This window comes from Miniopterus schreibersii (genome assembly GCF_964146895.1).
Source record: "Miniopterus schreibersii genome assembly, chromosome: 4".
Lineage (NCBI taxonomy): Eukaryota > Metazoa > Chordata > Mammalia > Chiroptera > Miniopteridae > Miniopterus > Miniopterus schreibersii.
Genome location: NC_138105.1, coordinates 69,019,022 through 69,045,709, shown reverse-complemented (window position 1 = coordinate 69,045,709; position 26,688 = coordinate 69,019,022). Strand labels below are relative to the sequence as shown.

Sequence of the window (26,688 nt, the reverse complement as noted above, 5' to 3'; positions counted from 1 at the left end):
TTAAAGAAAGCAAGTCAAAGCCCTGATTTAATTTGTGGCCTATGTCCTCCAGGGAAAGGCAGGGCAAAATCTCAGACATGTGAGCCAAGCGAACCCAAGACGGAAATTCACCTGCCAAAACTGCGGACCCTGGATGTGTTTTCTGGGTGTGGGGGATTATCGGAAGGATTCCACCAAGCAGGTAAAGGCCAGGAGGTTTTTGCTTTGCACAACTAGTAAAACCAGACCGGACATGTTCTGTCTGGAAGAGCTTTCTGTCTCTGGTCACCTTTCTGACTCAAGAGTCTCATTCCAGGATGTTCAGAGCCCATCTTTGTCCCTTTATCTGCCAGGCATCTCAGAAACACTGTGGGCCATTGAGATGTGGGACCCTGCGGCCCAGGCGTTCAGGTTGAACAACCCCAGGTCCACAGTGTTCATGGAGGACTGCAATGTCCTGCTGAAGCTGGTCATGGCTGGGGAGGTGACCAACTCCCGCGGCCAGAAGCTGCCTCAGAAAGGAGACGTGGAGATGTTGTGTGGTGGGCCACCCTGCCAAGGTTTCAGTGGCATGAACCGCTTCAATTCTCGTACCTACTCCAAGTTCAAGAACTCTCTGGTGGTCTCTTTCCTCAGGTAAACGGAACAGAGGTCCCTCTGTTCAGTGCTGCCTATAGGTAACTAGATAGACTGCCCTGGGCTTGCGGTGCTGGGTGTGCCAGGTGAACGGTAACTGCTGTAGCCTTTGCAGCTGCTGAAGTCCATGTGCTGAGGTGAAACACCAGGCCTTTGCCTTCAGGAAATTCACTGCTCACTTTCTGCTTGGCAGAGACCTCAGAAGTTGGGAGGTTCAGTTTCTCTATAGCCAGACATTGACCTTTCAGGAATGGCTTTTGGTAGAGCAGGTCTTTTTTATCTAGATCCAAATGATGACTTGTAGTCTCTCCTGCCTCCCACAGCTACTGTGACTACTACCGGCCAAGGTACTTCCTCCTGGAGAACGTCAGGAACTTTGTCTCTTTCAAGCGCTCCATGGTCCTAAAGCTCACTCTCCGCTGCTTGGTCCGCATGGGTTATCAGTGCACCTTTGGCGTGTTGCAGGTGGGACTCGCAGGGAAGGGGGAAAGGTGGGCGGATGAATGTGGACGGGAGGGAAGTCAGCAGTCCCTGGACTGCAGCAAACTGTCTCCAACTGAAAATAAGGCTCAAAGGGTCAGGCCTTAGAGTGGTAGCCTACTGTGCTGGCAAGGACAGGGAGATGGCTGCTGAGGTCTGCACTCACCACTGTGAAGCCCACAGCATTCAGATCTGAAAGCTCAGCCAGTGTCCCAGCAGGTCGACCCCTTAGGGTCTTCTGGAGAGCTATATCCTCTCATGTGCTGAGCAGGGACTGCATGCAAGGGGGCTCTTGGCTGCTTTGTTTCCAGTTCTTTTTCCTCGATAGGGCATGGTGGTGGGCAAGTATGATGCTCCAGGCAGCAGTTAGATCTCCATGGAGGGGTAGGTGAGGCCTGGTTGGCAAAACCACACATAGACCAAAATGTTACAGGGTAAAACACGAGTGTTTCCTATGGGTGAATGCAAGTGCATACAAACACCTAGAGAAGGCAAAGGGCCACATTTCAGGTGGCTACCAGTGGCTGTGCCTGCAGAGATAGCAATCTGGGATGACCCATGGGGAGTAGGCCTTATCTGAAAGCAGCCACTCTGTGTATCCATTCACTCATTGTTGGCATAACTAATACTGAGATGACTATCAAAATGGGAGAGAAGGTTGGCTGGAAAGCCATGAGTGAGCAAGTGCCAAGGCTGCCTGGCTCCCCTCAGTTCAGCCTCTGTGGTCTCTAGGCCCACTGGTCAAGCCTAGTTGGCAGCAGTGTTCTGCCTGTATCCATGGGCTGCCAGGTAAGTGGTTAGGCTCTGTGCAGTCTCTTTTGGCCTCTCTTCTCCACAAGTGCTGAGACAGTGGGGTTCCTTACAGTGCTCTATAAAGAGGTAGCTGAATCCCCAGCAGGGTTCACTTCTGTCTTCTCCAATGGCCACCACATGGAATCTGAGGTTCTTTCATCTAGCCTCACTTTTTTTAAAAAATTGATTTTAGGGAGAGAGAAATATCGATTTGTTGTTCGACTTATTTATTCATTCATTGGTTGATTCTTCTATGTGTCCCAACCGGGGATTGAACCCGCAACCTTGGCATATCAGGGTGACGCTCTAACCAGCAGCTACCCAGCCAGGGCTGGTCTCACTACTTGTTGGGAGTAAACCTGCTCAGTTTAATTAGGGCCTTTCCAGGTGAGCTGTGCACCAGCCAGCCACTCCAGAAAGTAGGGTGTTGCTGACCCCAGACCTTGATTCAGCCAGTCGGAGGTGCCAGTTGACCCTGTGTTTATGGCTCTCCTGTGCACAGGCTGGTCAGTATGGCGTAGCCCAGACACGAAGGCGAGCCATTATCCTGGCGGCGGCCCCTGGGGAGAAGCTCCCCCTATTCCCAGAGCCACTGCACGTGTTTGCGCCCCGGGCCTGCCAGCTGAGCGTCGTGGTGGACGACAAGAAGTTTGTCAGCAACATAACCAGGTAGGAGCCCCCTGCTCACTCTGCTGTGTCACGGTGTTTGTGAGCATTACCCGAGGAAGTTTGGCATTGGCACTCTGCTACCTTGTCTGAAGTTCTGACCTCCAAGTAAGTACTATATACAGAGCAGTGGCCTGGCTGCTGTCATCAGCAAAACCCAACTATAGCCTATTCCCTTCCCAGACAGAGTCTAAGAAGAATACTGCCCATGTGACCTCAGGCAGCCCTATGACCTCTGAGCTGGGTTGTCCTCGCTAGAGGGCAGTGCCAGCAGTGAGGGGATGGCAACTATGATTTGATGAACAGCAGTGATGTGTGTCCCCAGAAGTACCAATACTTTATTGCAGGCTGAGCTCGGGTCCATTCCGAACTATTACCGTACGTGACACGATGTCTGACCTTCCTGAGATCCGGAACGGAGCTTCAGCACTGGAGATCTTGTACAACGGGGAGCCTCAGTCCTGGTTCCAGAGGCAGCTCCGGGGCTCTCAGTACCAGCCCATCCTCAGGGACCACATCTGTAAGGTAACATTGCCCAATGGGGGACCTTCCTTCGCGCTGCCTCACAGGAACAACAGACCTGTGGGGAGCCCAGCCAAGGCTTGGGGTGGAAAGCAGGATCTTATCCCAGCCCGCCCTCCAGCTTCTCTGCTCTTGGCCCCTAACCCAAATCATTGTCTTGATGAGCTCCCAGCCTCACTTCCTCCTGCTTCTCTTCTTTTCCCCGCTGCCCATGCCCCTGACAGCATCACATAGTTATGGAAAGCTTCAGTAAGAGCTTTTGCTCTTCGTGGAATAGGCTTGGAATGGTGTGTCTGGTCAGTGCCCTCTGCTGACGGACTTCTCTTGCCATTCCTGTTCTCTGCATGTTGTCCCAAATAGGCCAAACCTGGCCTTTTGTGCCCCCGGCTACTGGCTCCTCATACTTCAGGGCTCAGCTCAGGCATCCTCCCCACACTTGCCCTAAGCTATCCCGTTACCTGTTTTCCCCACATTATTCCACATCCCAGCTCTGTCTCATGGCACATGTATAATCCCCAGGCTATCCATTTGGGTAACTCTTCCCAAATGGAATATAAGCCCCTTGGGGGTTCCTGGTTATGGTGGTGTTCCCAGTGACTAGAGCAGTGGTGCCCAGCCCACTGCAGATGCTCAGATGCTCCCTGAGCTGGGTGACAGCTCGGCCTTGCCTCACTCTTTTAGGACATGAGTGCATTGGTGGCCGCCCGCATGCGGCATATCCCTCTGGCACCGGGCTCAGACTGGCGTGACCTGCCAAACATCGAGGTGCGGCTCTCAGATGGCACCATGGCCAGGAAGCTGCGGTACACCTACCATGACAAGAAGAACGGCTGCAGCAGCACTGGGGCCCTCCGAGGGGTCTGCTCCTGTGTGGAAGGTGGGACCCCTGTTTGTGCCCTGGATGTGGCTTCCCTCAAGTTTATTGTGAAGCCCTAGCCCCCTTGGGTTCTGATTCCCCCACAGCAGTCAGCTCTGGTGTAGGAGCACTGTTATCGGGTTTCCCCGCAGGAGATACTGGGTGCTACTGCTAACCCAGTGGCCCTGGCAGGGCGCACATGCCAAGCCTGGGTATCCCCATGGTAATAGCTGTGCCCAGGGAATGGGACTGTTGGCTGCTCTGTCCCTGGATGGGCTCCAAACGCTATAGGTATCTTCCCAGGCCTTCCTCCTGTTCTGTAACCTTAGCCTCATTGCAGCCCTCTCTTCCAGCGGGCAAGGCCTGTGACTCCACAGCCAGACAGTTCAACACCCTCATCCCCTGGTGCTTGCCCCACACTGGGAACAGACACAACCACTGGGCTGGCCTCTACGGACGGCTTGAGTGGGATGGGTTCTTCAGCACAACTGTCACCAACCCCGAGCCCATGGGCAAGCAGGTAGGTTGGAGGACCCAGGTCAGGCCTGGGAAGGGGACAGGCATGGGTTCAGCAGATTGGAGTGGCCTGTCAGGAGTCAGCACTCCTCACTTCCTGCCTTGATGCTGATGGAGACAGGCTCACTGGCCAAGCCCCAAGGCTGGGCTTCTCCATGGTTTTCCACCCTGCCTGCAATGGGTGGTCTTGTTTCCCTGCCCCACCATGCCTCTCGTCCCCAGGGCCGTGTGCTTCACCCAGAACAGCACCGTGTTGTGAGCGTGCGGGAGTGTGCCCGCTCCCAGGGCTTCCCAGACACCTACAGGCTGTTTGGCAATATCCTGGACAAGCACCGGCAGGTCAGTGGAGTGGCCTTGAGAAAGGGCAGATGGGAAGGAGGCCCCTCTTGCCCCCCTGCACAGGGTAGAGAGTGGTTCAGCAGGGAGCACAATTCACACAGGGACACTGATTGGCCTCAGCATTCACAGCAGGGGAACAACCAGGAAGGAGGGTCCCTGTCCCTGGGCCCTGTGTGCTCACAGGTCAGGCTGAGTCCCTAAGCATGTTGGTTGCTGATTATAGCTCTAAGGCAGATTTACCCCAAAGGAAAGTTTCAGTGCAGTGAACTTCAGAGACGTAGTAGACTAAATGTGTGGTGGTGAAAATTCACTATTGCTAAGGGTTGAAATGAACCAACAATTCCTCACTGATTCTTAGGGTGTTAGATTGGCTTTTTTTTTTTTTTTTTTTAATATGTCTTTATTGATTTCAGAGAGAGGAAAGGAGAGGGAGAGAGAGATAGAAACATCAGTGATGAGAGAGTCATTGATCAGCTGCCTCCTACACACCCTCGACTGGGGATTGAGCCTGCAACCCGGGCATGTGTCCTGACCGGGAATTGAACCCCGATCACCTGGATCCTAGGTCGACGCTCAACTGCTGAGCCAGGGCCGGCCAGGCAGCTTTTTTTTTAATCTTCACTCCAGGATATATTTTTTCCCATTGATTTTTTTTTTTTTTTTTTTTTTTTTTTAGAGAGTAGAAGGGAGGGAAGGGGGAGGAGAGAGACATGGATGTGAGAGACATCAACTGGTTTCCTCCCAGACGCGCCCTGACTGGGGCTGGGGTTTGAACCTGCAACCCAGGTACGTGTGCTTGACTGGGAATGGAACCTGTGACCCTTTGGTGCATGGGCTGATGCTCTAACCATTGAGCAACACCAGCCAGGGCAGGTTGCCTTCTTATTTATTTTTTAAAAATATATATTTATTGATTTCAGAGAAAGGAAAGGAGAGGGAGAGAGAGACAGAAACATCAATGATGAGAAAGTCATTGATCGAGCCCACAACCCGGGCATGTGCCTTGACCAGGAATCAAACCCCGATCGCCTGGATCCTAGGTGGACGCTCAACCACTAAGCCACTCCTGGCTGGGCTAGGTTGGCTTCTTAAATGAATGTATTTCTATCTAAGTAATGCACACACTTCGCTTAAAAAGCTAGCAGAGCCTGGGGGTTATAGTGGAAAACTCCTGTTTCATCCCTTACCCCCAATCCTTTTCTTTGAAAGCAGCCACTAAGCTAGAAATGAAGCATGGTAACTTCCATGTCTGGATCTTTGCCTTTTTCAAAAGCCCTTTAATGTCCCCCTTCTCTGTGGGTGGTTCTGGACAAGTTGTTGTTTGGGGTGGATGAGGTGATGGGCAGGTCCGATGGGTCATTGTGGTGGAAGGGCTTTGGGCACCCATGTGAATATGAGACCAAGGGCCCAATGTCCTCATTGCACTGGTGCTGCAGGGGAGGCTGATGGTGATCCTAGCTGTGCCAAACTAGGCATCACCCTCCTTCTCTCTGCAGGTGGGTAACGCTGTGCCGCCACCCCTGGCCAAAGCCATTGGCTTGGAGATCAAGTGCTGTATGTTGGCCAAAGCTCAAGAGAGTGCCTCAGGTATGGTGGGCTGGGGGCAGCCAGGGTAGAACTCTAGGCTCTGGGACTCAGGGCGAGTCACATACCCTTCCTAGTGGCCTCATTTCTCTCTGGGCTGCTGTGAGATGGAATGACACACATGGTAACTGCTCAGAGCAGACCTAGCACATAGTGAGCTGTTGGGTCTCAGGGCACTTTAGCCTGTCCTGCTGGGTGGGCCTAGCTCAGGTGGGCCTGCTTCAGCCTCTAATCTAGGCAGTCTGGAAACTTCTAGGGAACCACTTTGAGCAGCACTCACTCTCCCTGAATGTTCATTCAGAGCTGCTATAGGCTCTTTTACAGTCAGCCACTAACACTGATGCCTGGGCATTAAGGTAGTTCCTGACTTCATTTGTTTATGATGCTTGCCTGTTGTATTGTGATGTTGTATATATTCTCTGCAGTAACTTTCCCTTTTCTTTCTCTTCAGTTAATATCGAGGAGAAAGCTGCCAAGGACTAGTTTCACCCTCCCATCGCCCTTGTATCTAGCACCAGGGATCCCCAATGTGCACTGATGTTGTATTTTTAACATGTTGAAATCTGTCAGTTCAAATGTGTTGTACACGGTGTTTGTGGCCTTGGCTGACATGAAGCTGTTCTGTAAGGTTTGCTTATCAACTAATGACTTAGTGATCAAATTGTGCAGTACTTTGTGCATTCTGAATTTTAAAAGTTTTTTATTATGCATTATATTAAATCTACCACTGTATGAGTGGAAATTAAGACTTTATGTAGTTTTTATATGTTGTAATATTTCTTCAAATAAATCTCTCCTATAAATCATTTTGGGTGGTGACTCATGAAATACAAGGGACTTCTGGCTGTCTCTTGATGACTTCTGGATGAGAATGGGCTTGTTAGTGCTGAAGGTGGTCCCACAGAGGTGTTTGTATGATAACTTCATGTGTCCCATGTGTGTGTTGGGGTGGGTGTTAACTTGTGAGACTTAGTTTTGGTCAATGAGATGCAAGAAGAACTTGCTAGTATGGCTTCCAGTAAGGCCTTTTAAAGGAATAGTCTTAGTTGACCTAACCCATGGCCTTGTAGGCCTTCTTTGGAGTGGGCTGTGATGCCTGGCAGTGCAGCAGCCATCTTGTGACCATGAGAACAGAAGCCCCTTGGAGCAATAAGAGAGGAGTTAGTTGGAGCCCTAGCCTGTCACTCCCAGATAAATCCCTTATTGCTTAAGAACCTGCTAGGTGGGCTTTCTGTGCCTTCAGCCTATCTTTGGTGTGTCTTTGGGAAAGGACTTGCTTCTTTGTCTGCTTCTGCTTTGCTGGCATTTTACAGCATCAGTCACCAGCCTCCAGACCCAGAGGGCCACCATTAGGATGTTGAGTGGCACCTGCTCCACCACCTGTACATGTACTTTAATAAATGGTGTCCTCAGAGGCATTTCAACTGAAACTTCACTCAATGAGTCCCAAATGTTTTAGTCATAAGACAAAAGGACTAAATATAATTGAAATGCAAATTTTACAAAGTCCCTTATAGTAAGTAGTTAGGTGTTTGCCTCTTTTTGCTGCAAACCGCACCACACTGAAATATTCTCTTCCATCATTTCCTTCAGGGAAATATCTCAAGAAGTTCTGAGATTATTGAGTATACATTTTTTTATTTCCATTTCAAAACATGTGGCCAACCTACCCTTCTGGAGAGGCCTTAGCGCTCCTCCTCCAGCAATGCAAACTTTCCTTTAGTCTGCCCTGGCTTTTACCCCTGTAGACCTTGTCAGGGGAGTAGTGAAAGTCTTGTTAGCTTTTTTAAAGGAGTGATTCAACACTTCCATGTGTCTGGTGGCCACTGGAATTCGTTCCTTCTCTCTGTGGTGACACATGACTTTGTCTTCCCTGGGAGTTGTGCTGTCATTAGATTTTTCTCCTGTGTTATTTTCACCTTGAGTTATATCTTTGCCATATGAGATTTTATTTTTAGGGATTAGGTTATATTTGTCTGCTTCTGTTTTTCAGAGCCTTTTTTTTTTTTTTTAAAGGTTCTTTTTTTAAAAAACAAACAAACAAACATACTTATTGATTTCAGAGAGAGGAAGGGAGAGGGGGGGAGAGAGAGAAACATCAGAGTCATTGGGAATCGAGCCTGCAACCTGGGCATGTGCCCTGACCGGGAATCGAACTGCGATCTCCTGGATCCTAGGTGGATGTTCAGCTGCTGAGCTGCACCCGGCCAGGCTTCAGAGCCTATTTAGAAAGGCCTTCCCTGCCCCCTAATCATAAGCTTGTGTTTTCTGTATTTCTATGACATCTCCTTTTAAAATGTGAATCACTTTTGTAAGGATGCAAACAGGCATCTTGGCTTAGTGTTTGAACAGGTAATAGGTACATGTGGTAAACATAATAGTTCAATATGGTATCTGGTAAAGTTCCCCCATTGGAGACTTTTTAGCTATATCTTCTTCTTTTTTTTTTTTTTTTAAAGCTAAAATCTCAAAAGTATATTGTTAGTATGGTGAAAATTATCCTCTTTTCTGCATCCCAGGCACCTTGAGACAACTGAATCCTTATTTCCTTCCAAAGTGATTCTGTGCCTAAGTACAAACTCATGTCTCTGCTACAAATGATAGCATTGATTAAAACTGCTTTGTGCCCTGGCCAGTCTTGCTCAGCGGCTGGAGTGTTGGCCCTCAGACTGAAGGGTCCCAGGTTCAATTATGGTCAAGGGCATGTACCTCGATTGTAGGCTGGATCCCCCAGTGCTGGACGGGACATGTGTGGGAGGCAGCCAGTCGATGTGTCTCTCTCACATCAATGTTTCTCTCCCTCCCTCTCTCTTCTACTCTCTGAAAAAACAGTGGAAAAAATATCCTTGGGTGAGGATTAAACTGCTTTGCACCTTGAAGGCTGTTCTGCTTAGGAATCTCATCAGTTCCCTGATTATTTATTTTTGGTTAATCCTCACCCAAGGATATTTTTTCCATTGATTTTTTTAGAGTGGAAGGGAAGGAGAAACATCAATGTGAGAGAGACACATAGATTGGTTGCCTCCTGCACGTGTCCCAACCGGGGCTGGGGATCGAACCTGCAACCCAGGTATGTGTCCTTGACCAGGAATCGAACTGATAACCCTTCAGTGTACAGGCTGACGCTCAGTTAATCACTTCCCTTCCCCCACCTACATGCAACCTCTCTGGTCCAGTTCTGTCTCCATATGGGCATTTGTGTCTGGCTTTTCGCTCGGCATGTTTTTAGGATTCATCCATGTGGCTTCACAGACTTCAGGCGGAAAATTGACATCTGAATGAGAATCCTTTCTGAGAACAGGGTTGGTACTTCTGGTTCTTCAGATATTTCTTTATATTCCTCATGGCATTTTCAAGTTTTCATGTAGATATTGTAAATTTCTTAACTTGATTTATAGGTATTTAGTCCTTTCATTACTAGCGTAAAGGGGATGTTATTTTCCAAATGGTGGTCTTTTGCCCACAGAAGGATAATTGACTTGTATTGATTATTGACTTTGTATATTGATTATGTATTTTAACCTAGCCAACTTACTGATTTATCTTATTTTGTGGTACTTTTATAGTTGAGGTCATTTCAGATATATAAGACGCTACCAAGAACAATTTGAGGATTCACTGTAGCGTAAAGAGTGGAAACCATATGTTTCCTGCTGTGGCTCAGCCATGGGTCTCAGCTGGGTGGTGGGTGAAGTTCCAGGGGTAGCCCAAGTGACTGGCTGCCTGTGAGGTATATCTGCTTCCATGTACCCCTAGAGCACTGGCCTGGGCCAGGCTGTGGGCCAAGGCAGGGCACTGAAGTGCTTGGGTGGAGAAGAGGGAAGGGACACAGCTTCCAGCAACTTCTGCTCCCTGGCCTGCTGGCAGGGAAGTTCTTCTTTTCATCTGGGTTCAAGTTCAACCTTTTCCCAGGAAGAAAAACCTGGTGGAATTGGAACATTGACAAGAATAATGATTGTATACTTATCTGGCAGAGGAGATACCATGATCTTGAAGGTGGTTTTCCCAGGGTGATTTATGTAAGATTCTATAAATAAAGCTATATTCCATAACTGTTGGGGAAGTTAAAATAGTGATTGTAGTAGATTGATGTACATTAACCAACAAAATCTACTGATGTTGAAAGCCTTGTTACCATTTGAGGTGACTATTATTAAATGCCACACTTTGAAATCATTAATAGGGGGAAACCCAAGCCTTTATTCTCTTTCCAGCAGGAATTGTATTTAATCATAACCAGACGGTGCCTGCCGATAAAGAGAAAGCTCTATTTCCAATAGAATGGCAGTTTATAAATTCAGGCGAAAGAATAGATTTAGATAACCATTCTGCAACCCCTAATGATCTAGGTTATTCAGCCAAGAATCATGACTGGGTTTTTTGTTTTTGTTTTTAACCATATAAACCACTTTTAAGTGCACAATTCACTGCATTCGCATTATTGTACAACCATTACTACTATTTCCAGAACATTTTTATCTTCCCAAACAGAAACTAGCCATTAAACATTAGCTCCTCATTCTGCCCACACACAGCCCCTGGTAACCTCCATTTCAGTTATCTTGAGTATATACCTAGGAGTGGAATTGCTGGATCATACGGAAATTCTATGTTTAACTTTTTAAGAAACTGCCAAACTTTTCCACAACGACTAAACCATTTTACATTCCTACAAGCAATGTATAGGGTTCCAATTTCTCTACATCTTCTCCGCCACATTATTTTGTTTGTTTTTTAAATAACAATCATCCTAATGGATGAATTAGTATCTCATTGTGTGTGTGTTTTTTGAATTTTTTATTTATTGATTTTTTTTTTTTTTTTTTTTTAGAGAGACATCAATTTGTTGTTCCACTTATTTATACATTCACTGGTTGATTCTTGTATGTGCCCTGAATGGGGATCAAACCTGAAACCTCAGCATATTGGGATGACACTCTAACCAGCTACTTGGCCAGGGTCTCACTGTGGTTTTGACTTTTGTAACTTTTTTTTAAATAAGCTAATTTATTTATTTTAAATGTATCTTTATTGATTTCAGAGAGAGGAAGGGAGAGAGAGAGAGATAGAAACATCAATGATGAGAGTCGTCATTGATCGGCTGCCTCCTGCACACCCAGGACTGGGAATTGAGCCCGCAACCCGGGTATGTGCCCTGACCAGGAATCGAACCACAATCTCCTGGATCCTAGGTCGATGCTCAACCACTGAGCCACGCCCAGCTGGGCTGGTTTTGACTTTTGTATGTATGTTTATGTGTTCTTAATTTTATTTAAAAAAATTGTAAAATTACATACAATAAAATCTACCATCTTAACCATTTGTAAGTGTACAGTTCAATGACATTAAATACATTCACATTGTTTTGGAACTGCTTCCAGCATCCATTTCCAGAACTCTTTCCATCTTGCAAAACTGGAACACTGTTCCCATTAAACACTAACTCTCCATTCCCCTCTATCGCCCCTGGCAGCCACCATTCTACTTTCTGTGTCTCTGAATCTGACTCCTCTAGGGACCTCCTATAATTGGAATCATATAGTATTTGTCCTTTTGTGACTGTCTTATTTCATGAGCATAATGTCCTCAAGGGTCAACCATGTTTTATCGTGTGTCAGAATTTCCTTCTTTTTAAGACAGTCATGAGATTAAAGATGGTGACGGACTGAGTGGAAGATACACTGACACTCTCCCCAGACCAAACTGGAATTACAACTAAAATATAGAAAAACCATCCTGAATAATCAACTGCAACTGAAGACAAGCTGGAGAGCACCCTCATAACCAAGGAGGAAAAGTGGAGACCGCACAGAGACCGGTAGGAAGTGCAGAGGCGCGAGAGGCCTGGACAGGCTCCCACAGGCAGCAGCTGAAGGTCAGGAAGGAGATTTCAGCTGTGGGGGTTCCTACTGAGGACTCTGGGGATGCCCACATAACATCTGGCTGTGAAAAGCAGCCCGGTTTCTGTCTGGCAGGGAGATACGGCTGGAAATTCAGGCACCCTCTTAAAGAGCCAATGCACAAAGTTTCCTGTGCAGCTATTTACCTTGGGCTCCAGCAGAGGGAGGGCAGAGTGGACTGGAGCTGTGTGAGGAGAATCTAGGGTTATGGGCTCTGGAGATAGAGCTTGGAGGACACCCCTCTGGATTCCTGTGCCAAATGATTCCCCCATACTGCAGAGGACATCTTTCTTAGGCAGACATTTTGCTGCTTTTGCCTGTGGGGGGACGCAATTGCCCCACCCTTCTGGAAAACCTCTTGCCTTACCCTAAGAAGTTTCTAAAGCCTAAGGCTCATTAAGAGAATCAGATTAATCAGCCTGCAGGCAGAGGCAGACCTCAGAGTGCTTTGAGTCTTTGCCTGATCTTTGTCTGGACCTGGGCCTTGGAAAAGCAGACTTTGGTGTGCATCTTGGTCCTGTCCAACTGCACCCAGCCCCAGCAGAGGAGACCTCAAGCCGAGAGTTGTTGGTAGCTCCAAACAGGGTGCTCAGGGCCAGTCACAAACTTCATCTGACATCGGCCTGCACCAGAGACCCTCCAAAAAGAGAGTCCTAGCAGGCCTACCTGTACATAGAAACAAACCCAAACAGACAGCTAAAATGGGGAGAATAAAAAACACACAACGAGACCCAAATGAAAGTGCAAGAGAAGTTTAAAGAAAAAGAGCTAAATGAAATGGAGATAAGCAATCTATCAGATATAGAATTCAGAATACTGATTGTAAGCATGCTCAACAGCATGAAGAAAGATATGGAAACTATGAAGGAAATTAAGAATGACATAGCAGAAATAAAGAATACATTAGAAGGAATAAACAGCAGATTAGAGGAAGGTGAGGATTGGATCAGCAAATTAGAAGACAGGGTAGAAAAAAATCACTCAATCAGAAATCCAAAAAGAAAAAAACAGTTAAAAACCAGGAGGACAGTTTAGGGGAGCTGTGGGACAACGTGAAATGTAACAATAATGACAACTCTCTCATCATTGATGTTTCAACTCTCTCTCACTCTCACTCTCTGATATCAAAGATATATTTTTTTTAAAAGGCAAGAAAAATTTTTAGTAAACTACCTAACCCTACAACTTAAAGAATTAGAAAGCTCCCCTGTGAAGCAATCCAGACCCGAACTCTTGTTTGCTGAGAGATTATTTTATTACTGCTTCAATTTCATCAGTTGTTATTAGCCTATTCAGGTATTCTGATTTTCCTGATTCAGTTTTACATGACATCACTCATATGTGGAATATAATGAACAAAATAGATCCAGAGACATAGAAGGATGGAACAGACTGACGAATCTCAGTAGGAAGGCAGGAGTGGGGGGATTGGGTGGGGGGAGATTAATCAAAGAACTTATATGCATATACGCATAACCCATGGACACAGACATAGGTGAAGGCCTAGGGGTGGGGGGTGGATGCGGGGTGGAGGGGATCAATGGGTAAAAAAAGGGGATATCTGTAATACTTTCAACAATGAAGATAAATTTTAAAAAAAAGACTAAGTCATATTCCATTATACAAATAGGCTGCATTTTGTTTACCCAGTCATCGTTCGGTAGACACTGGGTTTGCTTCATGTTTTAGCTATTGCGAACCATGTTGCTATGAACATGGGTACAAATACCTGTTCATGTCCCTGCTTTCTAGTTCCTTTGCTTATCTATTTAGAAGTGGGATTGCTGGATCATATGGAATTTCTGTGTTTAATTTTTTGAGGAATTGCCATATGAGTTCCCATAGCAGCAGGTTGTTTTCAATGAAATAACTTTTAAGGCACTGCTGAAGCCTCTGTGCATGCCTCCCAGATCCTCGTCTGCTTCTTCCCCAGACTCAGCCACTATAAGAGCGTGGCTATGTCTCCTTCCCATCCATGGTTTTCAGCAATTACCACATCTGCACATCCATTAACTTTGTATTCTGTGTCCTTATTTATTTATTTATTAATTTATTTATTATTATTTTTAAAATTCTCACCCAAGGATATTTTTCCCATTGCTTTTCAGAGAGAGTGAAAGAGGGAGAGAGAGACACACACATCGATGTGAGAGAGACACATTGATAGGCTGCTTCCAGCACGCACCTCAACCAGGGCCAGGGATTGAATCTGCAACTGAGGTATGCGCCCTTGGCTGGAATCAAACCCGGGACCCTTCAGTCTAACCACTGAGCCAAACCGGCTAGGGCTGTATTCTGTCTTTAAAAATAATAAATAGCTCAGTCAGCATGGCTCAGCGGTTGAGCATCGACCTATGATCCAGGAGATCTCTGTTCTATTCCTGGTCAGGGCACATGCCTGGGTTGCGGGCTCGATCCCCCGTCGGGGCGTGCAGGAGGCAGCCGATCAATGACTCTCTCATCATTGATGTTTCTGTCTGTCTCTCTCTCTCTCCTTCTCCTTTCCTCTCTCTGAAATCAATAAAGATATATTTAAAAATAAAAATAATAAATAAATGCTATTCTACTACACATATCTGCTACCTGCTTTTCTCCCTCAAGCATGTTTGGAGTTTTTAGAGAAGACCAGTTGTAGAAAAAGTACAACGAATTCCACAACAATCAAAATGAATGGTCAGCATTGTTTCTCATTTCTGAACCATGAGGAAGCCTCTCTAATGCCCTGTCGTTGTCACAGTGACCATTATCATGCACATGTGTAATGTTCCTGTGGGCTTTGTCAACACTCACACGTAGCCATCTGCTACTACTAATAGAAAACTCATAATGTCAACTTATAGTCACTGGGCTGTGAGGCCCTGGGGCCAGGCCCCATTCTGGGTACACAGCTCTGCTCCTCACTGGTCTGCTGTGCTCCCTGCCAGCCTGCTTGGCACTGTATCTGTCTGCTCTACTTGTTGGTGTTTCAACTCAGCCAGGATATGTTTCTATTGATTTTTAGAGAGATAGGAAGGCAGGGAGAGAGAGAAATATCAATTGGTTGCCTCCTGTACATGCCCCAACCAGGGATTAAATCCACAGTCTTTTAGTGTGCAGGACTACACTCTAATCAATTGAGCCACCCTACTAGGGCTCTGTTTTTTAAGATTTGAGCCCAGTTAGCTACAAGGAGCCCTTCTTAGTAGCTATCATCTTTCTCAGGGTCCACAGGAGACAGCATCAGACAACCACTAACCTAGTACCAACTCTATTCCAGTCCTGGTTCTGGGGCTGGACACATAGCAATAAGATCCACCAATACCTCCCACACTGCCTCAAGAACAAGGCAGGCAGACAAACTCCACAACAAATGAGGTGATTTTTAAGAGTGAGAAATGCTACAAATAATTAAAACAGAATTGGGATAAGTGACTCTGAACCTTGCTTTTTTCTCTTCCAAATTTTATGATAAAAGTGCACAGGTATGTATATTTTTAAATATGTTTTCATTGATTTTAGAGAGAGAGGAAGGGAGAGAGAGAAATGTTGATGAGAGAGAAACATCAATCAGCTGCCTCCTGCATGACCCCTAGTGCAGATCTACTGGGGATCCAGCCCACAACCCAGGCATGTGCATGACTGGGAATCGAGCTGGTGACCTCCTGGTGCATGGGACCACACTTAACCAACTGATCCACAATAGCCAGGGTGGAAGTGCCCAGATCTTATATGTGCAGCTGGATTCCTTTTACATGTGTATTTATCTGTGTCACCAACCACCAAAATCAAGATGTAGAAAATTCCTGTTACTCTGGAAGGATGCCTGGTGCCCTTCCCAAATCCATGCCCTCCCTGCTAAGAGATCATCACAGTTCTGATTTCTGTTACTATTGATTAGTTTTGCTTGTTTGAGAATTTCACACAAAGGGAATCTACAGTATCTAGCCTTTTGTGTCTGTGGTGTGCATCCATGTCATTGGGTGCAGCAGTTGTTGTCCCTTCTTTATTGCTATATAGTACTCCATCATACAGATGGACCACAGTTTATTTTTGTTGGTCCCTTCATCTGTTGGTGGACTTTTGAGTCGAGTTATGGGCTGACTGTGTTCTCCCAAAATTAATATGTTGAAGCCCCAACCCCCAGTACCTCAAAATGTGAATATATTTGGAAAAAATGGCCTTTAAAGAAGTGATTGAGTTAAAATGGGGTCATTAACCCAATATGAATGGTGTCCTTGTAAGGATCACATGAAGACATGGGGAAAACAGTCATCAATAAGCCAAGGAAAGAGGTCTCAGGAGGAATCAACCCTGCTGCCACCTTGATCTTGAACTTCTATCCTCTGAAACTGTGAGAAAATAAATTTCTGCTGTTTAAGCCATACAGACTGTAGTACATTGTTACGGCAGCCCTAGCAAGCGAATTCAAGTTGTTCTGGGATTGGGCCATTGTGAATAAAGCTGCTATAAACATTCGTGTACATAATGTAACACGGCTTTTTTCCGGACATGCATTTCCATTTCTTATGGAGAAGACCACAAGTGGAATCCATATTATGAGTTATAGCCAATGCCCCTGAAGCTGCTGTAGCTTCCTGAGGAGGACGTGCCTCCCCGTGCGCATTGCAGGGCTGCTGTTGCTCTTGCCCTGGCCGCTGTCCTATGGAGATGCTGGAGGTGGGAAATGTTGGTGCCAGGAACAGCCAGAGGCGGGCTCGGGGACTTTTCCCCATCCCTTCTTACTCAGGCTTCTCCCCACGGCCCATGCTCCCTCAGGCCCCCTTTTACTTACCCTTGTGAAATAGCTCACCTTTTTATAAAAATGTTACAGGCTTGATATTTAAGAAAAAAGTATTCCATACAGAAAAATATAAAAAAAGGAAGTAAAGATGAGGCCAAATCGAAACACGTGGAAGCGTCCATGTAGAGTGGCTAATGTGGTCTGGGCAGTGCGGTTTCTCTCCGGGGGTGGTGCTTGTATGGATGAGGCAACATTTAGCTAATTCCTTATTCATGATGGCTGTGTAGTTTTCAATTTTCCAATCCTTTAAGCCAAACTGTGCTGGACACTTTCTTAGAAGTTAATGCACTTCAATGTGTATTTCCTTAGGCCAGTCCTAGGAGACAGAATGCAAGTTAGTAGATATGTAAAACATAGTAAAATACATTTATATGTTACATCTCACATGTATTACATAAATACATACTACATATTAATATCTAAAGCACATAAAGTAAAATTTATATTTATGTATATATTTATATTTAAATCAAAATAATATATACACATGGTAAAAATTTTAAATGTAGCAGAAAAGTCTAAAAAATAAGCTTTTCTCCCCTGATGCTTTCCTATCAAAGCATCCCTCAGGAACAGTTTGCTATTTCTTTTCTGAAAATAGTTTGCATATATCTACATATCTCTGTGCTATTAAAGATTTACACAAATTGATTCCTATAACATAAGCCATTTTACATCCTGCTTCCTCCTCTTATCTTGGAGAGTTTTTTTTTAACATGAGCACAAACGGATCTACTTCCTTAAAGACTGCATAACATCTCATGGATTATGGCAGAATACATTTTAATCTATTTAATCAGCCCCTATGAATGGGCACATAGGTGTTTCCAGTTTTTGGTATCATGAACAATACTGCATGGATATTTTATTCTCACATCTTTGCAAACATTTACAAGTTTTTATCACAGGTTGAATTACTAGCTGGCTCAAAGGAAAATATATCTGTGCAGTTTAAGTTTAGTAGATGTCAAATTTCAATCCAAAATGTTTGCATAATTTCATGTACTAACAATGTGTGTGAGTGTCTTGTTTCTCTACATCTTTGCTACCATTGGGTAATAGCATTTTAAAATATATATATATTTTTGCCCAGCCGGGCGTAGCTCAGCTGTTGAGCGTCGACCTAGGATCCAGGAGATTTGGGTTCGATTTCCGGTCAGGGCACATGCCCGGGTTGCAGGCTTGATCCCCAATCCAGGGAATGCAGGAGGCAGCCGAGCAGTGACAACTCTCTTATCATTGATGTTTAAACTCTCTCATTATTGATGTTTCAACTCTCTCTGCCTCTCCCTTCCTCTCTCTGAATCGATAAAGATATATATATTTTTTAAAAAGGCGAAGGACCTAAATAGACACTTCTCCAAAGAGGACATACAAATGGCCAAGAGACATGAAAAAATGCTCGCCCTGCTGGCATGACTCAGTGGCTGAGCATTGACCTATGATCCAGGAGATCACGGTTCGATTCCCTGTCAGGGCACATGCCCAGGTTGGAGGCTCGATCCCCAGTGGGGGGTGTGCAGGAGGCAGCTGATCAGTGACTCTCTTCATTGATGTTTCTCTCTCTCTTTCTCTCTCCCTCTCCTTTCCTCTCTCTGAAATAAAAAAAAAAAAAAGCTCAACGTCACTAATCATCAGAGAGCTGCAAATTAAAACAATGAGGTACCATCTCACACCTGACAGAATGGCTACCATCAACAAATCAACAAACAAGTGCTGGCGAGGGTGTGAAGAAAAAAGAACCCTAGCACACTGCTGGTGGAAATGCAGACTGGTACAGCCACTATGAAAAACAGTGTGGAATTTCCTCAAAAAATTATAAATGGAACTGCCATTTGACCCAGTGATCCCACTTCTAGGAATATATCCTGAGAAGCCTGAAACACTAATCAGAAAGAACTTATGCACCTCTATGTTCATGGTAGCACAATTTACAATAGCTAAAATCTAGAAACAGCCCAAGTGTCCATCAGTAGATGAGTGGATAAAAAAGCTGTGGTATATTTACACCATGGAATACTATGCAGCTGTTAAAAAGAAGGCCCTCTTACCCTTTAAGACAACATGGATGGACCTGGAGAGCATTATGCTAAGTGAAATAAGCCAGTCAGAGAAAGACAAGTATCACATGATATCACTTATGTGTGGAATCTAATGAACAAAATAAACTGACAAACAAAATAGATCCAGAGACATGGAAGCATGCACCAGACAGGATTCTCGGTGTTGGGGGGGGGGGGTGGCAGGAAGAGATCAACCAAAGAATTTAAATGCATATATATATATACACCACGGACACAGAGGACGGGGTGGGAGTGGGGAGGAGGGGGTCGTCAGTGGGGAGAAAAAAGGGGACATCTGTAATACTTTCAATAATAGAGGTAGATTAGAAAAATAAAGTAGTTATCGATAGGTAAGTGGTTATTGCCATTCTATTATATTTTTAATCTTTCTTCTTCTTGTTCCTAAAGAAGTCCCTCTAACATTTCTTATAATATTGGTTTGCTGGTAATAAATTCCTTTAGTTTTTTTCTCATCTGGGATTAAAACTTTTTTTAATGGTAATGGGATAAGCCCTGAGATGCGCCGCTTACATACCAGACATCTCTGACTGTAGGGGGCGCTGTGGGACACCCGGCGGGCTGGTGTAGGCCACGAACCGGAAGTCTCGTTCTCTCCTTCCGGTCTCTGGCCCAGGCTTGGGCTGCGTGGAGGAGATTTTGCAATGCCTACTGGAGACTTTGAGTGAGTTGAGGGTCGGGGAGAAGGGCTCCGGAGGCGATTTGGGGGTCCTAGGGGGTGTTATGGGCCTGGGTGCGCCCAGGCTGCCGGAGGCGGGCTTCGCTGACTCACCCCTTTTCCTCCACAAACTTGTCCCGGCAGTTCGAAGCCCAGCTGGGCCGACCAGGTGGAGGAGGAGGTAGAGGACGGTGAGTATGCCTGGTCGCCTCGGGTCACCGCGGCCAGCCCCCAGCCCGCTAACTACCGCCTGCTCCAGCCCCCCACCTTGGCACCTCCGTCCGACCCCGCATTTCCCTTCACGGACGCCTCTGCCGCGCCATTCTTATATGGGCCAGGCTATCGCCAATTCCAGATGTGCACTGGCCAGCCCCTTTCTTCCATGCCACCGCCCAAGTCCCCACAGCCACTCCTCTACTCCGGGGAAGAAGTTGTAACAGTCTACCTCCTGCTTTTGTGCCAGCACCCGGATTCCTTGGTGGCCCGCCCCTGCCTTCTTGCCAAGGGTACCCTGTCCTTGCCATTGCTTGAGGTTATTACAGCCAGCTCAGGTGTCCCCCGCACGGCTGTCCCAAGGCACTTCCTGGCCAGTCCTCTGGCCTTGGCCCTGCCTTTGTGAGCTCCTGGTATGGGCATCATCCCAAAGGTCCCTTCTTTTTAGCTTGGGAACTCCTGCTCCACCACCTCATCCCTCTCCCCACACTCCCTTTCACAGACAAATGTGTCACTAGTGAGCTCCTCAAGGGGATCCCTTTGGCCACTGGCGACAGGAGCCCAGAGCCTGAGCTACTACCAGGAGGTGAGTGACAACCTCCACTCCATCCCTGAGCCACCTCTCTCCCTAACCACATTCCTCCCTAACCCCCATTGCATATGGCTCAGTTCCTTTCACCTCTTTTCCTGTCCCAGCTCCACTTCCGCCTCCCAAGGAGGTGGTCAGTGGAAACATCAAGACAGTGACCGAGTATAAGATAGATGAGGATGGCAAGAAGTTCAAGGTGAGGCTGGGTGAGGAGGTGGGGTACTTGGACCAGGAGGGGGTGGCATGTGTTGGGTGGGTTGGTGAGGAACATCCCCTGGGCCCAGGATCCTTGAGGTACAGGAAGCCCAAACCTCTCCTCTCCCATCCAGATTGTCCGTACCTTCAGAATTGAGACCCGGAAGGCCTCAAAGGCTGTTGCAAGAAGGAAGGTGAGACCCCGCTCCCTTTTCTTGGGGGTCCCTGAGGGCTGACTCAGAGGAATTAATTCTTTTTCCCAGTGCCTTTATTTTCAGAAGTGAGGTATAACTCATTTACCTATTTTGTTTGAGGAGAACTGAGGCCTAGGGGGTTTGCACTCTGTTGGGGTCCCAAAAAGTCCAGGATGCAGGAATGGGTGAGGTTGTTTCTTACTCTACTTGGCTTCTGTACCATGAGGAACAGAGCCAAGCGCTCCCCTAAGGTGGTCATAGCAGAAGAAGCGATAGCAATAAGTAGATCTGGCACAGTTATCTGTGCACTTTGTGCCAGGCCTCATGCCATATGCTTTGTAGGAGGAGTTTTCTCGTTTGGTCCCCATAGCAATGCAGGGAGGTGGGGAGCATTTATGGTCCCCACTTTATAGAAGAGGAAGCTGAGGCTTAGGTTGTTCAGCTAGCCCTAGGCCCCTTGAGGTTGGGTGACCCCTGCACACCCCTGAGCATCACTCCTTGGCCTACCACCTGCATGGTCCCCCAGGAATTGTTGGCTGTGTAGCTGTTTCCCCCTGAGCCTCTCTTCTCTCATTTAGAACTTGGGGCTGAGACCTGCTTGGTGTCTTGGAGCTGACATGAAACTAGGGCCTGGCATGCTCTCAGGAAAGAGGAACTGTCATTGTCACTGGTTGGGGGGAGATGGGGACTGGACATTTGGAGAGGGTGGAGAATGGGATTTAAGTTCAAGACACCCTGAAAGGGGCTACTGTAGGTCTGGGGTGCAGAGTGATGCTACTGTTGCCCTGACCTGTCCCCCACTCTGCCCTGAGCCCAGAACTGGAAGAAGTTTGGGAACTCAGAGTTTGACCCACCAGGGCCCAATGTGGCCACCACCACAGTCAGTGATGATGTGTCCATGACTTTTATCACCAGCAAGGAGGTAAGTGGTGCAGTAGGGTGGGGTCATGGTGGCCAGGGTGGTGATGGGGCTGTGCCCCTCTGAACTGCCTCCCTCTGCCCTGCCAGGATCTGAACTGCCAGGAGGAGGAGGACCCAATGAATAAGCTCAAGGGCCAGAAGATCGTGTCCTGCCGCATCTGCAAGGGTGACCACTGGACCACCCGCTGCCCTTATAAGGACACGCTGGGGCCCATGCAGAAGGAGCTAGCTGAGCAACTGGGCCTTTCCACCGGCGAAAAGGAGAAACTGCCTGGAGGTGATATGATCTGGGGGTGTGGCTGGCAGGTCATTGAGGACGTTGGGGGTGCTGTATGTGCCTGGAGAGTCCTAGGTTGTCACTTGCTTTGTGTGAGCGGGCTGTCCCTTTTGTAGTTATCATCTTCCACACTACAGCATACCATTGCAAAAGCTGTGATCACAGTCCCTGTTTTGTGTGTGTTAGAGACTAACCAGGTAGGTGCTGTGACTGCTGGTGATGTCACCTGTCTCTTTTTGTTGGGAGCTGTGAGAACCACCCGTGTGAATGCCTGTTTGTAACTACACTACATAGTTGGGAGATGGTGGACCCTTGTATGTAAGACTCTCCCACTGTGTTCTGTGTCTGTCTGCCATGAACATGGCTGCCTCCCGTGCATGTGTTTCTGTGTGTGCAAGTGACACCTATGAGCAGACTCACAAACGTGACTGTCCACAATCCATGTCCTTCAGCATGATTTGCTGATGGTGTTTCCCACAACTCTACATCTGACTTTTGTGTGTGTGGCATACTTGTTAACTGCCGTGTATGTGGGACCTGGAGACTGTCCTTGCCCTTGACTGTGCTTGTGTTCTTCTATGTTGGGTAGGGAGGCATTCCTCTAGCTCTCAGCCCTGTGGGCTCCTCAGACTGTATCAACACCTATGGTTTCTTGCTCTGTGCTGCCGGTTTCCTGGATGTGACCTTTATGTTGTCATGGCCACCAGTTCTCTGAGGGACCAACTGGTTGCCTGCGGCTTTGACAGACAGTGCCTAGGCTGGGTCAGGGCTGAAACTGCCAGCATCCTGGGTGGTTCTGTCCCTCTGCTGTGCTAGGGTGAGGACTGACCCAGCTGTGCTTTTGGTTTCCAGAGCTGGAGCCTGTCCAGGCAGCCCAGAACAAGACAGGGAAGTACGTGCCACCGAGCCTGCGGGACGGGGCCAGCCGCCGTGGGGAGTCCATGCAGCCCAACCGCAGAGGTGAGGCAGTGAGGGCACCCTGATGCTTGCCTGTGGGCAGGCTCCTCCCAACACCCAGTGATTATCCTGTGGGTAGGGCCCAAGCTCGCCCGGCCACTCACAGCTGATTCTCCTTGCCTGATTCCTAGCTGATGACAATGCCACCATCCGCGTCACCAACCTGTCAGAGGACACCCGTGAGACAGACCTACAAGAGCTCTTTAGGCCCTTCGGCTCCATCTCCCGCATCTACTTGGCGAAGGACAAGACCACCGGCCAGTCCAAGGTGGGCTGGCAGCCATCCGTGGGGAGGGGTCATCTGGCTAGCTGTGCCCTGAATACTCTTCTTCCTCTCCTTCCCCAGGGCTTTGCCTTCATCAGCTTCCACCGCCGTGAGGATGCTGCCCGCGCCATTGCCGGAGTGTCTGGCTTTGGCTATGACCACCTCATCCTCAATGTCGAGTGGGCCAAGTAAGACCCCTCCCCTGTCCAATCACTATGTCACAGTCGACACTCGGACTAATTGCGGCCCCACACCAGTTTAATAATTACCAAGCCTGTTTTGAGGTGCAAGTCATTTATTGTCCTTTTCATCTTGAGGAGGGGCCAGTGTCATCCCAGGCCTGGCTGGTCGCTGCTGGTCTGGCTTCATGTGTCCTTTCCCTTGCCCTACCCCCAGAGGCCCCAGTTTTGTGTGTGTATGTGTGTGGGGGGTTGGGGATTCCTTTTGGGGCCTGAAGCCCCCACACTTTCCCTTCTCATCACTCCTGTTTTCCTCTCAGGCCATCCACCAACTAAGACAGCTGTGACTGCTGCTGCTGCTGTTTGGTCCCTGGCCCTAGGATCCTGTGGCAACAGAAGACGGCCTCCGAAAGCAGGGGACTACAAGGGCAATAAAAAGGTTCCAATGGCTGCCTTATGTGTGTCCTGTTTATATAAGAATATTGACCACCTTGCGGCAGCTTGGCTCCATCCTCCCCCTTCGTGGGTTTGCTCTCCAGTCTTGCTCGTGGTTAGTGCTGTGGGCAGAAATTCTTGCCACTTTGGCCTGGGTGCTTCCTGCTCCCATGACAGGCCTTTGTTGCATAAGTGGCTTGGGTTCTGCTGCTGGGTCATGGGCTCAGCTCAGGGGACTGGGGCCCCAAGGTTTTGGTGGCTGTGACATTTAGGGGCAGGGCTTGGCTAGAGCTCTCAGTGTTCTCTGGGGCCTGGCCCTCCCTGCAGCCAGGGCAGCAGCCTATGCTGGGTGCTACAGCCATGTAGAGCAGTGGGTGGATGCAGATGGCCAGGGGCACAAGGCCCCGCGTCACTTGATGGCCCACATAGGACCTCAGGTCCAGTGCCTCCACAGCCTGAGCTATGTCGACAAAGGATGGGCAGCGGTTTCTCCAGTGCTTCCGGGCAAAGATGTTGATTACCTTTGTGACATAGTAGGGCACATAGGAGCTAGCATAGAGCACCACACCACTGGCCACCAGTACTGCCACATGCATTTTCTCGGCTGCTGTCATGCCATGGCTGCGCAGCATGGCCCGCCCGAGGGCGCTGTATGCTGCCAGGGTGAGCAGCAGTGGCAGCCCACAGCCCAGTGCCACCAGCACCAGGCTGTAGGCTGTGTAGGCCTCCAGCTGGTTGTCACTCGCAGTTCCCAGGCACTTGATGCAGGCCTCAGGCCTCGCCACAGTGCAGTTGCCTTCCTGCTGTGGTGTCGTCAGGTGGGAGAAGCTGAGTGTGGGTGCAGCCAGCAGGGCTGCCAGCACCCAGCCTACAGCACTAATAGCCCAGGCGTGCTTGGGCCGCAGGTAACTGCGGGTGAAGAACGGGTGCACGACACCCAGGTAACGGTTGAGGCTGATGCAGGTGATGAAGATGACGCTGCCCAGCATGTTACAGACAAAGAGGAAACGCTCCAGGCGGCACAAAGCCTCCCCATAGCGCCAGTGTTTGGGTGGGTAGAAGTAGGCAGCCAGTGGGGGCAATGTCAGGGCGTAGAGCAGGTCGCAGACAGCCAGTTGGGCTGAGAAGACCACAGCTGGGTGCCATGGGCGCTGTTCCTGTGTGCCGAAGCGGTAAAGGGCCAGGCTGTTACCAGCCACTGCCACCAGAAACTCAGTCACCAGCACAGGCCACAGGAAACCTTCCTGGAAGCCACTGAGGATTTGGTCAGCAGCTGCCGAGATGTTGGCTGGGCAGTGTGGGACACCTGTGGATGAGGGTATTGCTGAGTGAACCCTGTTCCTCAATGTGGCTCCTGCCTTCAGAGCTGCACTGTGCTATGGCATCAGTCCTGAGTACCTGCTGTGTGCCAGCCTACATGACCCCTTTGTATGCAGATATTTGCTAAGTCTTATTTACTCCCAGGAGGGGCACCAGCCTCAGGTCCTTTTTACAGAGGGAATCAGGCCTAGAAAGGTCAGAAGCCCAGAGTTCACTTGGCTCTCTCAGGGTGTTGCACCCTCAAGAACCATGGGGGAATTGCTGCCCTTGCAGGACCCAAGTAAACTAGTAGTAAACAGAGCTATCAGGGCTGGGGGGTGGAGAAACAGGAACCCATGGGAATCTCAGACCCTACTGCAACCCTCCAAGCTCAATCCATCAGCAAGTCCCCACCTTCAGCATCTGTCATTCCCTTAGTACCATGAGTGTCCAAACCCACGTCACCTCCCACCTGGACCAGCAACGGCCTATGCCCTGGTCTCCCAGCTCCCCATCTCACCAGGTCTGTTCTCCCCAGTGCCTCTGGAGAGCACCTGTGAGCACCTAAGGTCACATTCCTCTGCTCACAGGCTACTACTCTAGGGCTCCCTCTATCCTGGGAGGAAAAGCCAGTGCTTGCTCCATTCCATGAGACCCTGAGGGATCTCCTGCTCCCCATGACTTCCAGTCAGCTTCATGAATGTTCGTTAGGCACATTCTGCCTCTGGGCCTTTGCACTTTGGTGATTCATGCAAAAGCATGAGTCACAGACATCCTGAAGGCTTTCTCGCCTTTGGTTCTTATCTCCCTAACATTGCCACGGCACCTCTTAGACCCCTTCCCTGCTCATTTTTTTCTCAGAACAGCCTATACCTCCATCTGATCGCTGTTTCATTCAAGTAAAATCCCCAGGGAAGAGTCCCTTCTGAAGGCAGGGAGTGTTGGCTTGGGGCTCCCCAATGCCCAGAACAGTACCTGGGGCACTCCAGTGTGGGGAGAGCAGAGCCCTGCAGTTAATTCCCTCACTCCCCCCTGCCCCACTTAATCTCAGCTTTCTGAGAAAGGCTTGTTCCCAGTGGATCCAGCAGGCTGGCTACTATGCTAGGTACAGACCCTCCCTTACTACAGACTGTTTCTACTCTCACTTCTGCCTTACTATCTCAGCTCTTTGTTCCAGGGCTCTGGGAGGAAGCTGCCTTTCAGAAACGATTCTTACATCATCTCCACCCCCAGTCCTAGGCTGGGCTACATGGGCTAGGGTCCCTGTGTTCCCTCCTTACCTGAGGTTGTGTCTGCCATGGCTCTCGCCCTGCCTTTGGGTCTGAGGCCCACAATGCATCCTGGTCCCTCCCCCAGTGAACAGCAGCCTCTTGGC

At 48.3% G+C, this 26,688-nt stretch overlaps 3 protein-coding genes across 5 annotated transcripts in view; 2 read left to right on the top strand and 1 right to left on the bottom strand.

Annotated features, from left to right (window-relative positions):
- DNMT1 (DNA methyltransferase 1) overlaps positions 1-7,176 on the top strand; it is a 42,403-nt gene extending 35,227 nt beyond the window's left edge. For both annotated transcript variants that reach the window (XM_081135083.1, XM_081135084.1), the window contains exons 31-40: positions 53-181; positions 333-615; positions 939-1,080; positions 2,390-2,556; positions 2,901-3,078; positions 3,757-3,952; positions 4,285-4,451; positions 4,670-4,786; positions 6,283-6,373; positions 6,822-7,176. In XM_081135083.1, the coding sequence (XP_080991209.1) occupies positions 53-181; positions 333-615; positions 939-1,080; positions 2,390-2,556; positions 2,901-3,078; positions 3,757-3,952; positions 4,285-4,451; positions 4,670-4,786; positions 6,283-6,373; positions 6,822-6,853 (1,502 nt within the window). In that variant the 3' untranslated portion in view covers positions 6,854-7,176. The remainder of the gene's footprint in view (positions 1-52; positions 182-332; positions 616-938; positions 1,081-2,389; positions 2,557-2,900; positions 3,079-3,756; positions 3,953-4,284; positions 4,452-4,669; positions 4,787-6,282; positions 6,374-6,821) is intronic.
- Positions 7,177-19,678: 12,502 nt separating this feature from the next.
- Positions 19,679-24,036, top strand: EIF3G (eukaryotic translation initiation factor 3 subunit G; the record flags this gene model as incomplete). 2 transcript variants are annotated; one of them, XM_081135347.1, is made up of 11 exons in its annotated part: positions 19,679-19,795; positions 19,934-19,980; positions 20,505-20,588; positions 20,699-20,787; positions 20,921-20,980; positions 21,798-21,902; positions 21,989-22,178; positions 23,031-23,138; positions 23,267-23,403; positions 23,482-23,588; positions 23,900-24,036. In XM_081135347.1, exons 1-11 carry the CDS (start codon positions 19,776-19,778, stop codon positions 23,913-23,915), a joined length of 963 nt encoding a protein of 320 aa, XP_080991473.1. In that variant the 5' UTR covers positions 19,679-19,775. The 2 variants fall into 2 exon arrangements, with proteins under 2 accessions (XP_080991473.1, XP_080991474.1); XM_081135348.1 differs by lacking the exon at positions 23,900-24,036 and having other exon boundaries at positions 19,724-19,795; positions 23,482-23,592.
- A 96-nt stretch (positions 24,037-24,132) lies between these two features.
- On the bottom strand, positions 24,133-26,192 carry P2RY11 (purinergic receptor P2Y11; the record flags this gene model as incomplete). The annotated part of the gene is made up of 2 exons (XM_081135462.1): positions 24,133-25,390; positions 26,187-26,192. 2 exons carry the CDS (start codon positions 26,190-26,192, stop codon positions 24,230-24,232), a joined length of 1,167 nt encoding a protein of 388 aa, XP_080991588.1. The 3' UTR covers positions 24,133-24,229.
- Between the last annotated feature and the right edge of the window lie 496 nt (positions 26,193-26,688).